This window comes from Meleagris gallopavo, chromosome Z (genome assembly GCF_000146605.3).
Source record: "Meleagris gallopavo isolate NT-WF06-2002-E0010 breed Aviagen turkey brand Nicholas breeding stock chromosome Z, Turkey_5.1, whole genome shotgun sequence".
Classification (NCBI taxonomy): Eukaryota; Metazoa; Chordata; class Aves; order Galliformes; family Phasianidae; genus Meleagris; species Meleagris gallopavo.
In genome coordinates, this window is record NC_015041.2 from 19,334,857 (window position 1) to 19,350,555 (window position 15,699).

The window sequence follows — 15,699 nt, forward strand, 5'->3', positions numbered from 1 at the left end:
AAAATTGCATTTAAGGGCTAATTTTAGGTCTTCCTTCCTGGAAAGGTACTCTGAACACTGACTTTTCTCTTGAAAAAGAATCAAACCAGCAGGAAGAGAGGTTGGGGGAAGAGTCAGGAGGATGGCAGGGAAATCCAAAAACCTTTTACAGTCTCTTTCTTGTATCTTATTATTTGTGACCATACTGCATGTGTACGCTTTCCTTAAAGTATCGGCTCCAACAGGGTCCAACACCAGCAACAGTAAGGTCCAGGCAGGACATTCAGGACATCTTTCATTTTCCCTGTGCTATGAGGGCTACACAACCTCCTGTGTGTGCCCATCAGCACTTGTTTCCTATGGACAAAAGCAAGAGCTGCCACCTTTTTAACTGCAACAGGATCTACGAAAACAGTTTATCTTCTCAGCAGTGTTTGCTGATCAAAACTGTTCCCTGGACCTGCTGAGTCAAATGTGTTGGGACTGAAAGCGTTTTGTGGGTCTGAATTACACCTATGGGCTATCAGTTGGATGACACTAAAAAAATCAGTGCAGATAACATTTTTTTGAGGACATAGCTGTCTAGTGCCAATTCCCAACTTCTTTCTTTAAAGAAAGTTGGCACTAGATGATCCTTAAGGATCCTTAAGGTCCCTTCCAACTCAAAGCCATTCTATGATTCTGGGATAAGTAACATGGAAGCTGTGTCAGGTGAGGTTGAGTGTTAGAAAAAAGTTTTTCACCAGTGGATGGCTGGGCACTGAAACACTGGAACAGGCTCCTCAGGGCAGTGGGCAAAATCGCATGCCTACTGGAGTTCAGAAACATTAGGATAGCACTCTGAAACACTGGCTTTGAAATTCGAGTGGTCCTGTCTTAGACTTGGACTTGATGAATCTTGTGGGTTGCTTGGGGTGTTCTATAATTCTATGAAATGCCAGGCTTGGAAAGATTTGTTTTGGGTTATTCCAAAAGTCTGTCAAGATCAAACGTAGGGAAGTGTATATGATGGGACGAACATATGTAACTTTTCGGAACAGTCCCATGCCATATCATGTTGGTTTTGGGGACTTGCCAACACAAAAGACATTTGTCATATGATTTGGTGAAAAATAAAAATAAAAAAAAATCCTGCTAATGCATTTTTATGTTGAACTTTCCTCTTACAACTCTTTGATCTGTTCTTGAGTTGTGTCAAAAGTAGCAGGGGAAGAACTGATCACTGTTTATTCTCTCTGTGCTGTTTGTGTTTGTATAACTTTCTTTAAAACTTCCTCTAATTGTCTGTTTCTGTCAGGGAAGAATCCCCATCTAGTTGTTCTTTGAGTGGAATTTGCACAAATGGGAGAATTAAAAACCAAGAGAGTTTATAATGGCTGGGAGCAGCAGAACTGCACAGAGTATGTGTGTACTTCACCTGTTACAGTCTTCTGGTCTTCCTTACAGCTTTGCTCAGCCCCATATTTTTGTATGTACTGTCATCAGCTGTAATTTCATGAATCCGACCTTTTTCTAGGTGAAGTATGGATATGCTGAGGAATATGGAACCCAACCTGGGACTATGCAGAACACCGAGTTCCATTTTTCTGTTTCTTTCAAGTCTTTTAACAGTTTCTTTTTAAGATGATGTTCATCTCACAGCAGTATCATTTTTTTTAAAGACCTTTTGGTCTAAAGTCTTTGGAAATCAAACAGATGACACGAGCTGACCCTGTCTACTTAAAAGACCTTCAAAGAATTCCAGTAGGTTACTGAGTTATGAATCCTCTTTTTGTCAAAGGGGCTCTTTTCCAGTATGTATTAAATGTATTTGCCTTGCATACTTAGAAACCCTCCTCGATACTTTTCTCTGTCTTGCTGTCCTGTCTTCTTTTTAATTGGAGTCAAAAAGCTATTTTTAATTTGTTAGCTGATTACATTGACGTACTGAATTGTCCTGGTGGAAGCAGTGTGTGGTGCTTGCACAACAGGGCATGGACTTTGGATGTGTTAGATTGCAGGCATGATAGTGCTTATGCAACAGTATGTGAGAGAACTGGAAATGCTTTTTTCCCCATTGGGTTTTGTGTAGTAGATGATACCTGAAAGATGGCTCCTACATCAGATTCAGTGTACTGTAAGTAGTTCACCTGCAGTCTGTATGGACATAAGTCTCTCAGCTTTCTTTTTAAGTTTCTTCAAGCAAAGTGTGCAGGTATGGAAGTACACCATGATGCTATGAGAATTCAGTTCACGGAATGAATTCAAAGCCCAGTTTATCAGACAGAGTAAGATTTTGTTTTTGTTCTTCTTTAGAACTGTGGATACTAGCATTTTAGGTTTTGAGAAAGAAGATCTCAAGCGTTCTCCAGAATCCTGACCTACTGTGTGGTCCACTCCAGCATATTGTGTGGGGATAGCTTTCTCTTATGAAAATCAGTCAGAGCTGCTTCCAACTTGCTTTTAAAGATTACGGGGGGGACATGAGTAGAGTATGCAAGTGTAGCATAAGGCCTAGGGGTTTGTGCCATGTATAACTTGCTATGCATACCTATGATTTTTACTTCAGATCTGCATTTTCTTTAATTGATACAAAGAACCTTTTCCAGTTACTTTACTGTTGATGGTGATACTTCCACCAAAGAAACGAGTAAGCATTTGTTGAAAGATGCTAAGACTGTAAAAGTAGAAGAGAAAAAGAGAAAAATGTATTTCTCAATAAGGGTTCTAAAAGGATTCATGTAACTTCCATCTTTTTTTATTTCAGTTGATCTGAAGAGCTAACGGTGTACAGAAAGATGAGCAACGTAAAATTTACTGTGATCTGAGTTGCAAATAATCTTTTTTCTGAAAGATGCAGTGACAAAACTAATTATTTAATGTTGAAAGATTGTCAATCATCTTCTATTCCATCAAACTCTGTTTAATAAGAGTAAGTTTCTTGTTAACAGTTATGGAACTTTAGATTAGGAAATAGAAAATATGCTGTCCTCTTGCCATTGTGGGATCTGTCTGTCCCAAACTCTGTAATGACACAGAGCCAAATACTTTGCCAAGGAAAATCACTTAAGAATTCAAAGCATGTATTCACCATTCCAAACACTGTCAAGAGCCAAACTAATGAAAGGACTGAGAAGTGAAGTGTAATAATGACTTCAAAAGTGTTTGTCCGGCAGGAAAAAGTCATTACTTAAATTCTGTGGCTGTGGTCCCATTCATTATTCTTAATTGAAATAATGCTGTGATTTAACTCTGTGTGATATAAGTGATATAGCTGTATTTTATTCTTCGTTGGATTTTTTTTTCCCCCCTGTTCTTTTTTCTGTCTGGCATTACTCAGTCCTCTGCTGACTTTGCTTGATTTTGTTCTTTCTTTACTCTAAAATAAAAAGAAAAAAATACTTCTTGCTTAAATCTGAGTCAAAACTGGAACAGTGGAGATATATTTAAAATACTAGCAAAGAACTTAGACAAATTTTGTCTATTTAATTTGCATCTTAAAATCCATCCAGATTACACAGACCAACTGCAGTGCATCCAAATTGTATTACTTGTTACTGAAATCACACTGTAGTGTTTCTGAAATGCTTTTTAACTTAAGTAGGTCTTCGTTTACAGGAAAAAAAGAAAAAGAAAAAGATGTGTCATTGAACCCCTGGATATGTGTTTAAAAACCATTTGGATGTGGTACTTAGGGACGTAATTTAGCGGAGGTTGTTAGGGTAGTATGGTTAGGTTGCGGTTGAATGTGATGATCTTCAAGTTTTTTTCCAACCTGTGCAATTCTGTGATTCTATGATTGAATATGAGGCTTGGTTTACTTAAAGGTTAGGATAAAGGTTTACTTAAATCATGCCTGTCTGTTACCATTTATATATGTGTGGTAGCACTCAGAGGGAAATGCTAGTATATGGCATCTCGTTCATGTTTTAAATAATTATTCCTGAGGCAAACTGTCAGTTTTTATATTGCATTAATGGAGCGTGCCTTTTTTTATTATTTAAACAAGACCACTAGGTGGCGTTGAAACACCGAGGCCCTGTGAGTGCTGATTGAGGTCACCTGATGAATATGGTCTCCAGATTTACGATGCTTCTGGCATGCAATGCTTCTTGCAGCCTGCAAGACAAGGAAGTACTGTTTTACTAAAATCTACTATTTCAAGAGTTTGAAAGAACAGAATGGTCCTGTTGCTCTCATTTTTAAATTAAGTGCTGTTACAGTGCTACATAAAGTAAATTACAAGTTGAAAAATATATTCATTGTGTTTTACATGATGATGTTGTGTGTGGTGGTTATGTTTGTGCAAGAAATCCACACATTCTGATGCAATTTTTAAGCTGAGAGCTTTTTTTTTTTTTTAACTTACAGACGTGCACAAAGAGTGTAACATCCCATTTTGTTTTAAATTCATATGTACAAACCTGTGGAAATATATATTCAGCGCTAACCCATCTGAATTATTGTATCTCTGCCTCTCTCTTTGCCTCTTCTATTCTTTTTTTAATTTCCTTTCTTGGCTTCCACTTTACCCCCAAAACTGTTATCCCAGATCTTTCATAAGGAGTGAATATATGATGGCTGCTCCAAAAGTAATGGCTCCTGTTGTATTCTATTTTGCCATGACATCAGAGGCGGATATTAATGGTATGGCAGTAGAGGTTGAACCTTCCCACTAATATCACGCTGCACGTTGTTGCTGTGACAGATGGCAGCAGAAGGTCAGTCTGAGAGAATGGCATCTGACATGGAAGGGCATCTGACATGAAGCAAAGGTGTGTGATTGAATTGCTCCATGTGAAGAAAATGGATCCATTGACATTCACTGACACTTGCTGAATGTTTGTGGAGACCAAACAGTGGACGTGCACACACAGTAAAGCAGTGGGTGGTGTTTCATGATCAAAGAATGAGTCTTGGACAGAATTACAGAAGGCTTGGAATTGATCTTTGAGGTCCCTCCCAACCCAAGCAATTCCATGATTCTGTCAATTTGCAGTCGCGGTTAAATGAGACTGCAAACTTGAATCTGTTATAAAGTGATCATCAATAGTAGCATCACGGTTGCGGTTTTTATGTTTGCATTTTCTAAAGCAGGTGCTACCCTTTGCTACTTCTGCTTCACAGTCTGAGGCTTTTTTGTTAAATAGTGCATTGTTACAAAGGGTTGTTTGGCATCTTCCAGATGTGGAAAATTGTTTTTAAACAAAACCAGGCTTACATAAATGATTAGTATGTTTAAGGTATTTACTGCACAAGTTAAAAATCAGCCCATAAACTTAATTGCTTTGCTCATCTTTGCAGCAGTTATGTTCGTCGCTATATTGCTGTAAGAGAGTATAATAAAAGTCCTCCTCCTTTCTAAAATCAAATTATGTTCATATTTTCCAGAAGCAGCAAGTAATCAAATTTTAGATTTGTTGGCAAAATAAATTACCTGATGTTGTAGCAAAAATAGCAGTGATTGCAGTCTGCAACTTAGAAGCTTTGTTTTCTTTTTCAGAATCCTGTTTTAGAAGTTGCTACTAAGCTTTTACAGCTTACACTGCTTTTGTTAGAGATTGTCATTAATGATAGCAGTCATCTAGAGGCTTTTTTTCTCAACTAAACTCATGCATCATATGTATTTTCAGGCAGTGGTGCTGGCTTAGATGGCTTTTGGTAATCTTCTCATCCATTTTTTATGCTAGCATAACTGTTTTGAAGCTACGCATTATGGATAAACAGAAGAAAAGCTTGGCCTGGTCCATTTTTTTGTCTTTTTGTGGATGGCATTAGCAGGTATGGTGCAGTCATCATACTGGAGGGAAGGACTTCCCTCCGGAGGGACCTGGATGTGCTTGAAAGGGGCCACGCAAAGCTCATGGCATTCAGCAAGGCCAAGTGCGGTCCTGCATCTGGGTCAGTGCAATCCAAAGCACAGACATAGGCTGGGGGGAGAATGGCTTGAGTGTAAGTCTGTTGAGAAGGACTTCAGAGTGTTGGTTCATGAAGAACTGAGCATGGGACATAAGTGTGTGCTTGCAGCCTGGAAAGCCAGATGTACTCTGGGCAGCATCAAAGGAGGAGTGGCCAGCAGTGTGAGGGAGGGGATTGTCCCCCTTTGTTCTATCCTCATGAGGCCCCACCCACGGTAATGTGTCCAGACCTGGGGCCCCCAGCATAAAAAAGATGGGGAGCTGTTGGAGTGGGTCCAGAAGAGGGCCACAAAGGTGATCAGAAGCTAGAGCAGCTCTCTACAAAGGCAGGCCCTCTATGAGCTGGCCTTACACAGCACAGAGAACAGAAGGCTGTGGGGAGACCTCATTGCAGCCTTCCTGTACTTAAGGGGCCTTACGTGAAAAGTGAGAGGGACTCTGTCAGGGACTGTGGTGGTAGGGCAAGGCTTACAGGTTCTAAATTTAGACTCTCTTTGTTTAAATTAGATGTACGGAAAAAGTTATTTACTATGGCGGTGTTACTGGAAAATGTTGCCTTGCCCCTGGAAGTGTTCAGAGCCATGCTGAGTGGGGCTTTGGGCAACTTGTCACTGCATACAGCAGGGGAGTTAGAACTAGGTGATATTAAAGATGTCTTCCAACCAAAGCCATTCTATAATTCATTTTTTCACCTGTATGTTATCTCTTTTTAAGTATGATCCTGCTAGTAGTTACGCTGCCATCACGGGTGGTGTCATATACGGGGCAGAAATAAGTGGCAGAAGATGGAGTGGGATGGAAGAGGAACATCTTAATGCTGAATGTGGACCTTATCCATAACTCAAATATGTCAACAGTTCCACATTGCACTGCAGACAATTAAATGTAATGTCTGAAAGATTGAACTGGTCAGTTCACGCACTGGCAATAGAGTATCCGTGGCCGCATGGGATAATTGCAGTATACACATAATCTTCTTTACATTTGTTTATTCTTCTGCCTAATTTAAACTGAATCATTTTCTTATTGCGTAGTCTGAGTAATGACTGGCTCCTCTGTAATGGTGCTGCCATTTACCAAAAACAATCCATGTTTCTTCATTTGCTTTTTGAAGAACACTGCTTGCTGCTTCATCTGGTTCCTACTATTATTAATATGATTTATTTAATTTATTTTCCAGTTTGTATCTCGGAAGTTAAGATTTCTCTCAGTGGCACAATTTACAGTCACATTTTCTAATAACATGACAAATAAAGCTGCAGATCGTCTTTGAAACATCATTATTTTAGCAGTGTTCTCCTTTCTTGTCTCTTTATATTCTGTTTAATCTTTAATTTTACATTGCTATCGTTTCTATGCTTCACTCTTGAACAAATAAGACATTCTCAATTTTATCGTTTGATATTTGAAGTCTTGGGCATTTGGTTACAATTTTAAGTAAACAACAAATATGAAATACTAATCTACTTAAAGAAATGGCAGGAATAAAATTTCACCTGTGCACATACTTCAGTTGCATATGGCTTTTCATTATTCTGATGTGAGTCGCATTGGCCCAAAGTACGATTGGCAGCAAGGTAACAGTATATGTTTTAAAATATCAGTTTGAGTTGTGTGGTTGCATATAGTGATTGTTTTTACTTGAATTGTTATTATTTCATTTTTGAAAGCCCACATTGGTTTAGAGAAAGACTTGTGAGTCCTGAGTTTTTACTGGCTTTGTTCTACATTTGTTCATACCTGCTAATGCTTCATTGCATCAGGAGGAGGCAAAATATCAGCATTGCAAAACAAAGCCAGTTTTCTGTGTCTACTTGTCTCTAGCGGATATAGGCAATCATTTGATAGCATTTATGCCAATCATTTATAAAGCTATTGATTTTTAGTGTTCCACCATGCAATTAGTCAGTCTACAAAGAAAAGCAGGTGGTCTAATCTTTTTTTGTGTGCTTAGAAGAAGTGCTTAGCAGCAATTAGGGACTCTTTATTAATTAAACTTGTCCAGCTTTATTAATTGAGCTTGTTTGACAGGCTGAAATTAAATGTTTCTTGGACAATGCTGTTGGACACAGCAGAGCTGTGTTTTCTCTGTGTGAAAGTAATGAATTACATAAAGCTGTAGGTTCCCTTTAAAAATAATATCAGCCTTTTATCTTTCACCTTAGCATAGACGTCAACTTTTTTTTTTCAGGTTGTTGTTTTCATTTGATTCTGTTTTATTTCTATTTTGACTTTAATTTGGCATATTTCATATTCCTTCTGACAACTTTTGGAGGGTGAAAAGCGCAAGTTCAGAAACTGCTTTGAGGAGGTTGCATCCATAAGGCAGTGTCAGAGCTGCAGTGTGTTAAAGACTGACATAGCGCAGTCCAGTGGGAAGCAGACTTAATGGAGTGCTATTCTGTAATAGATTCATAGATTCAGGGTAGAATTCAGTAGTTCTGGATTCTCGGAAATATTTCATCCTGAGAATGCTAACACTTGTCCTTTTATTTTCATGAAAGTAGCTTTGTTTATTAGAAACTTCTAGACGAGATTCCAACTTGCAGTAGTCCAGCGGAGAAGCTGATGGCACGTTAATGTCAGATCTGAGTTTGTACTGGAGAGAGAGCAGATGGAAGGAATGCTTTTTATTCAGGCTTTGTTTTCAGAGTTTGGTAGTTAATATGATAGAGGGTTATATTTCTGTATGCCAGTAGAAGTTAAAAGGAAGCATCTTGTCTACGCTGGTATGGGAGGATTTGAAGAAATGATAATAACAAGGGGAAAAAATCTTAGCATAAAATGTAGATTAGGGATGTTGCCTTTCTTTTATGTCCTGTATAAATGACTTTGACTAGGCCATATCTAGAAAATTCCTCTCTTAGGCCACTGAGACCTTTTATTTGAAATCTTTCCTTCAAAAGGAGTGCTCTTCTTGGGTTGAAATTGGAAGGCAGATAATAAGCCTCTGCCATTCAGAGCTGTTCTTACTAACTCAGAGATCTGGTCCTTGCTACTTTTCTGAAGGTATGGGTTGGTCTCTTAAGATATTAAAATCTGTGGCATTCTACTTCTTGAATGCAAGCTGTCTTTTAATTACTATCAATTCGTTATGTCTTTCAGCAAATAATTTATATGTAACTGAGATATTACTGTGATATGTTTTTGACTGTGGGTTTTTGCTAGCCAAGTTTCAGTCAGCTGCCCAAACCTGCCTACTTCTCCTTTATACAGCAAAACTGATGTTGCTTTTTAAAGTCCAAGGAGGTGGGAGTGTGGAAGCCAATATTTCCAAAGCCAGTCTATTTTTAACTTTTATTTGGATTCATTGATTTAGAATATATCTTTTTAGTATTATCGCAAGAATTATTAAAAAGTCAGCCAGTAATTGCACTGCACAGCTATGATCAGTTACATATGTGAATTGTTCTACTAACTAATGCTGAACTGTATTTGATGTATACAAATCAGGATTGATAGTATGTAAGTTGCAGTTAGCTTGCATCCTCTTCTGGCATTAGAATGAAGGAACTTGTGTAGGAACTACAAAAATTAGGAGCAAATTTTCAACAAAGTAACAACTAGAAATTTTCTTCCTATGGCTGTTTACATGGCAGACATGTATACAAATATGAAATAGTTATAGTGAACACAAGCAGACATGGGTGTTTTTTTTATCTTATTGTACGCATATTTGTAGTTCTCATTCATCATAATCTGCAAATCACTGCAGAAAAATGCAAATACTGTCTGTAAAGTTTCAGTAACTGAAATTCTGTTTTTCTTAGAAGATTAAATAGTAACTCAGTCTATTTTTTTCAATATCAAAGTTTTTGTCTCTGTCTCATATTTGGCTCTGTATGGAAAAGGCTGTAAGACAAACCTCTGACTTACCTAAAATTAATTTTAAATAGTTAGATAATAGCTGTGGATGCTCCAGAGGACAAGTAACACATGATTTTAAGTAGGACTCTGTTCTTACTTGTATGAAAATACTTTGTGGTTGTTAAAGGTCTGCTGCCTATTTAATATTTACTGTAAACTTTCTCATGAACTGGAGTCTTTCTGCAAAGATCTTTTTTTCTTCTTTCAGGTCCATTGGGCCTCGGCTTTTGTTGAGAATGACATTAGGAGCAGAAATCACTAACCAGCTCAAGGCTTCTTCATACATAGCATCAGGCCGAAACCTTTTGAGATGGGACCTGTCACCAGAGCAAATTAGAACAAGAACAGAAGAACTAATCAGGAAGACAAAACATGTATATGATGTTGTTGGGAAGCTTAATATTGAAGAAGTGACACATGAAAATACCGTACAGGCTTTGGCAGATATAGAAGTGGAATATGCAGGTTAGTGTACGCTTTCTGTGATTTTTATTTTTTTTCCATAGTGCATTTTCAAGCCTGATAAGCAGTGCCTATCTCAGTTGCTGCAGAATTTGACTGAGATGAGCAACTCAAATGTAACAATGGAAAGATTGATAAACTCTTAGTGGAGAAAAGATAGTGGATGAGAATGGAGGAATTTTGTGAATGCTTTTTCAATAAAAGAATACTTGACTTACATGCTTTTACATTATGTCCTATGAAGACTTGAGGCAGTGCAGGAGAGGTATTGGTCTTGTGATCACATCTAGACTGTTCTGAACAAATTACCAAGACCTTCCAATGTACGGATGCAGTGTATAGTCAAACACCAGTCATTTAGTTAACTTCTTAATAATCCTCAGAGGAAGTGGGAATAATAAAAATATGTGGTGGCTTTGTTTTGGAAAACCTGTGGTTGAATGTTTGTAGTAGTCTGTGTAATAAAATATCAAATTCTCTTAAATCTCTGAAAAAAAACCTGCATTTGCAAGAGAAGTGCTGAAAACAGACACTCCGGCATGGAGCTCAATCTTCATCTACCAGGAAGGAACAGCCTGTAGCACAAATGATTGTGTTATAACATTAGTCTATTGCTTTCACATTACTTCATAGTTCGGTTACATCCAGTGAATTGACTGGAATTGATGCTGGCAGATAGACTCACTAATCTTCATCCAAATAGATTCTGGACAGATTCAGTTTTAATTGTATAAATGTGTTTGGTATAAATATTCTAAGTCATTCTGCCTACGTATAAACCTCCGTGCTTTAAATTAAATTAGAAGGCAAATCTGTTTTATTCAGAAAATAGTGGCCATTAGCCCGTAAGCAGAGCTACTGAAAGTCACATGTTCTCTAAGATGTACTTTCTTCTCTACATTGCCATTGCTGAATTGGGTCATATCTAACCTTTCAAGGCCATTTATTAAAGCTGTATGTGAAATTACCAGAACTTACTTCTGAAATAGCCCACGGCATATGATATGTTAACACAGCATGATTTTGGTTAGGATCTTGGATTTTTAGTCCCATTTATCCCTTTCTCAGGTGCATGAAAAACATTCCCCCAGTAACTGGAGCTCATAAACTGAGGAGATGCATGTTACAACAGGCCTTATGTTATCCTTAGATGATGCCAGAATTAAATTTGTTGTTTTGAATCACAGTGCTCTGAGAACAGTAGAGGAGAAAAAAGGGTTTTCAATGGTTTTTAAGAGAAACCATATGCCGTGCATTCTGAAGGTTTCTGAAGTACTGAGAGTAATCTCTGTGCTTTATAAACAACTTCAGAGTAAATAAAATTTACTCTGTTTTACGGGGTTTTTACAACATCATGTTAAAAGATCACTAATCTAAAACATCATTTTTGAGAGAGGAAAATGAAATTATAATTGACTTAAGTTAATTCAGCTAGTCAAAACAATTCATTTCTATTTAGCACTTCTATTCCTTAGAAAGATTAAGTATTATTTAGTAAGTAAGGTTTTACTTAATCTCAACAGGATATTCTAAAAATATCAGTAGTTTACAATCTCTAGAAGTTCAGAATACATAACATCTTTTTGTTACCGGATTGTTTTCCCTTAAACATTTAGATGAAGATGGTGATTTGACACTCTTCTCTTGTACCAATTTAAAAATAACTTCAGGACAGATGGGCATATTTGAAAGATATAGAGTCCTTTATTTTAAAAACTAGTATGGAAGCCTCTTTGCCTGCTATGAAACATTGTAAGTCTTTACTTGCAAATGTTATATCTTCCAAAAATCATGTATCCTATTTATACAACCTTCAGTTGACTTCACAGAAGTGCAAAGGTGGTAATTAGTCTTAGGTAATGGATTATTTTTGTAAACTGTTTATTTGTTATAATGTTACGCAATTCTGTCCCATGACTCATTCAATTTTATGTTAACTCATGTCCTTCAAGCCCAATTTAAGCATCTGGGTGCTTTCGATACTTGTTTCTTTTATCTTCTATATATAAATATCAGAAGAGGGAGGAAAGGTTTCTTTGTCCATGATGTTTCTAGCCTTCTAAGTGTTCACTGCCTTTTATTTAAACAGTGGAAAGAAGCATGTTGGATTTTCCCCAGCATGTCTCACCTGACAAAGAGGTACGCTTAGCAAGTACAGAAGCTGACAAAAAGCTTTCCAATTTTGATGTGGAGATGAGCATGAGAGAAGATGTGTTTCAGAAGATTGTTTATTTGCAGGTAAATTACATATAATAAAGAAGTGTATATGCACAGTGCTTTTCAAGATCCCTGTCACTCCTTAAATGAACCTTGTATTCTTCATCTGCACTGTTTACTTTGTGGTTCATATTTTATTAAAACAGGAAGAACATTTCTGTTTATTTAAATCTATCTAGTAACATTTAATATTAATATCCAGACATAATTTAGAGGTAATTCAGGAAAGCCATCTAATGTGAACCAAAAGAAACATGTACATTTGTCCATGGTCCAAGTGTGAATCTTCCCTTTCAACCCTGCCAATTTAAAAACTGTTAGTGATGCTAATATGTAGGTTGCTCCAAAAGTAATGCCTGCTATTTATTTCCTGTTACAAACTGTTACAATAGGTATGAAGCGCACAATAGCACTATTTGACAGAGCAAATTTTCAGCTACAAAACACTCTTCTTCAACGTAGTCACCACCATGAGCTATGCATTTTCACCGGTGATGTGCAAGAGCCTTCATAGTGCGCTCGTAAAAATCTGTGCCGGTGGAGGTAACTCACTGTCACCACTGCTGAAGTGCACCATCCACTGCCACACTGTGCTCACGTGCCCGCTCTTTGGTCTCCATAAGTGTTCACTAGGTGTCAGTGAATGTCAGTGGGTGCCGGTTTTTCTGCATGGAGAAATTCAGAGACACAGCTTTGCTTCATATGCACTTCCTTGATGAAATGCCTCTCTGCTGCCATCTGTCACACAACAACAAAATGTAACATGATATTGATGGCAAGATTCAACTTCTACAACCATAGAACTATCACCCTCCTCTGACGTCATGGCTAACAGAATAAAACAGGAGACATTACTTTTGGAGCAGGTCTCGTACATTGGAGCCCTATTTCTTGATGTAATTATTTGTACTTTTGCTGTGTTGAACTGGATGTGTGAGTAATATTAGCAACACCATAGTAAAGTACATTTCAGCAGCACTGTTTTCTGTTTCTGTATTTTCAAGGCATATGTTCTAGTGTTTTCTTCTAACTGGATATTGTTATATACATGTTTGTGTAGGTGTTTAAGAGCATCATTTTGAATATTTTCTGGTATGTTTTGACAGACAGTGCCTTATGTTGAAGTGTCAGTTACTGGAATCAGTTGCTATTAATTAAATGCTTGATATATTTTATTTTCTGCAATCTTCTCACCCCTCTGTGTAGTATACACAGATAGATCTAGGGCTAACCTACTGTACTTGTATATTCGTCTGCTTTTAATTTACAGGTATTTCTGTTAGTAGCTAGTGAAACTGACTGCTATTATTAACTCTTCATTACTTTCAGTTCAACTTCTTCATAAGGTTGCTTTCATGTAATGCTTTCTTTGTTTTCCTTTCATCAATATTTGACTTGTGTAATAGTTACAATTTCTGTTTAAATCTCCCATTAGTGTTTTTTAGATTGCACTTGGCTTAACTGCAGCATGCAAGAATCTTTAGCGTTCAGTTAGTGCTGTAGGGTAGTGATCTGCACTAAGTTCTCAGCGTGTGTCAACTTCATAACAACCATGAAAGTAATAATAATACTTTTTTTCTTCAGAATAGCTGTGAAATTGTCAACAGTGGCAGACTGATAGTTTTGTTATTTCCAAATAACAGTACAAAGTTCTTGTTAACTTCTACTAAACTTCTAACACTTTATCCTGTTGGAATCTCTTAGTTAAGAAGTCAAGTTCCAGGTCAAAAAGAGACTTCAACAAACAGGAATGTTTTCCTGCAATCTTTTCATCAGTTCAATGAAGCTAGCAAAACACCTTGGCTAAATCAGGCTTTTCATCAGCTCTGTGTTCTGTTAGTTCCGATATGATAATTCAGTTTTATGATCCTATTCATGGGACAGTTTAAATACAATGAAGAAAATGAGGCCCCATGCACTTGCACGTTATTTATAATATAGTTGCTCCACTAAAAGATGACTAAATATGCCACACTTAATTGATGTTTGAGCAAGGACTAAACTTTCATTGGTTCAGCTTTATTTAGGAACTGTTGATGGTGGAAGATCTGTAAAGTTTTTGTATTTAACTTTAAAAAGTGAAAATAATGTAGCCTTTTTCTTTTCTGCATACATAAGGGGAAAAATTCTTCATAGATTTACATTGTCAAATATGTCCTGGAACTTACTCTTTAGAAAACTTTTATTTTGGCATCTGAAACCTGGAATAAAAGTGAATTTGGTGGGGAAGCTATCATTTAAAATTTTCTTACTCCCAACATCTGCACATGTTGGCTAGCACAGGCATGCTTAAGAATGTTGCCAGTCTTCTCCACCCACACATATACTCAGGAATCTCAACTTGTTGTAAACAGCTACTGCAGTTTTTGTTCACAATATTCTAAGTTCATTCTATTTCTTATTCTGCTTATTTCTCATAGAATAAGATAGCATGGTTGTGCGAAACAAATTTGAGATGGTGTATAAAATTAACAGCAATGATCACTTACAAAGTTCTGGGAAATTCCAAAATTTCATGAGTGTAGTATATTCGAAATTAGCACTTCTGATGTGAAGGTTGTTTGGTGAACTGCATAGAGCATCCTGACCAGACAGAACTACAGAGATGACTGCAGAGAACACTTGGCTCCTTGGTACTCATGATGGCTTGTCCTTAAAGACCTGGCAGGTCTTTCTGAATGTGTTCTGTCCTTGATTTAATCTGTGATAAACTTCTCAAAGGCTTCCGTAGGTATTTGAAGCTATTTAACACTGATATCTTGAAAGTGTATGGAGAAGTATGTAGTCATGCAGTCACCAAGAGAAGAATGTAGAACACTCATTTAGTTTTCACTCCCTTTTTCCCAAGATATCTTCCTCGTATTTAGCTTTAGGTAGAAGGCACCAGTATTCTCTGGCTTTAAGGACATAGAACTAGTATTTGCGAGTTCTCTCTTTCTTCCTTAAATCTCTGCTGTGTTTGGGCCCAAGAGATTTTCAGTGGTGTGGCAGTTCCATTTTTCAAATATGCGTGATATTGAGGCTAGGAAATCCTTCACAAGCCCTTACTACCTCTGAAACTTTTCAAAATCCTCTGTCCTTAACTGTTGTTACAGTTCATTTTTAGAGAGTAGCCTGCTCTGCTTTTTTTTCATCATTCTATTTCTGAGCCTTCAGCACAGTAAGCACAATATAAACATTAATGAACTGACTGTCTGTATATTTCACCTCTACCATGGCAAAGTTGTACTTTTTCTGTCACACTAGTCTTAGCTGAAAAAGTCAGGTAAAGTCCTTG

The 15,699-nt window shown here is 37.2% G+C and overlaps 1 protein-coding gene across 1 annotated transcript in view; it reads left to right on the forward strand.

The window, feature by feature from the left end:
• Positions 1–15,699, forward strand: part of NLN (neurolysin) — a 36,974-nt gene that overhangs the window by 671 nt on the left and 20,604 nt on the right. Inside the window, 2 exon segments of the mRNA XM_031557251.1 lie at positions 9,952–10,208; positions 12,295–12,443. Coding sequence (XP_031413111.1) covers positions 9,980–10,208; positions 12,295–12,443 — 378 coding nt within the window. The 5' untranslated portion in view covers positions 9,952–9,979.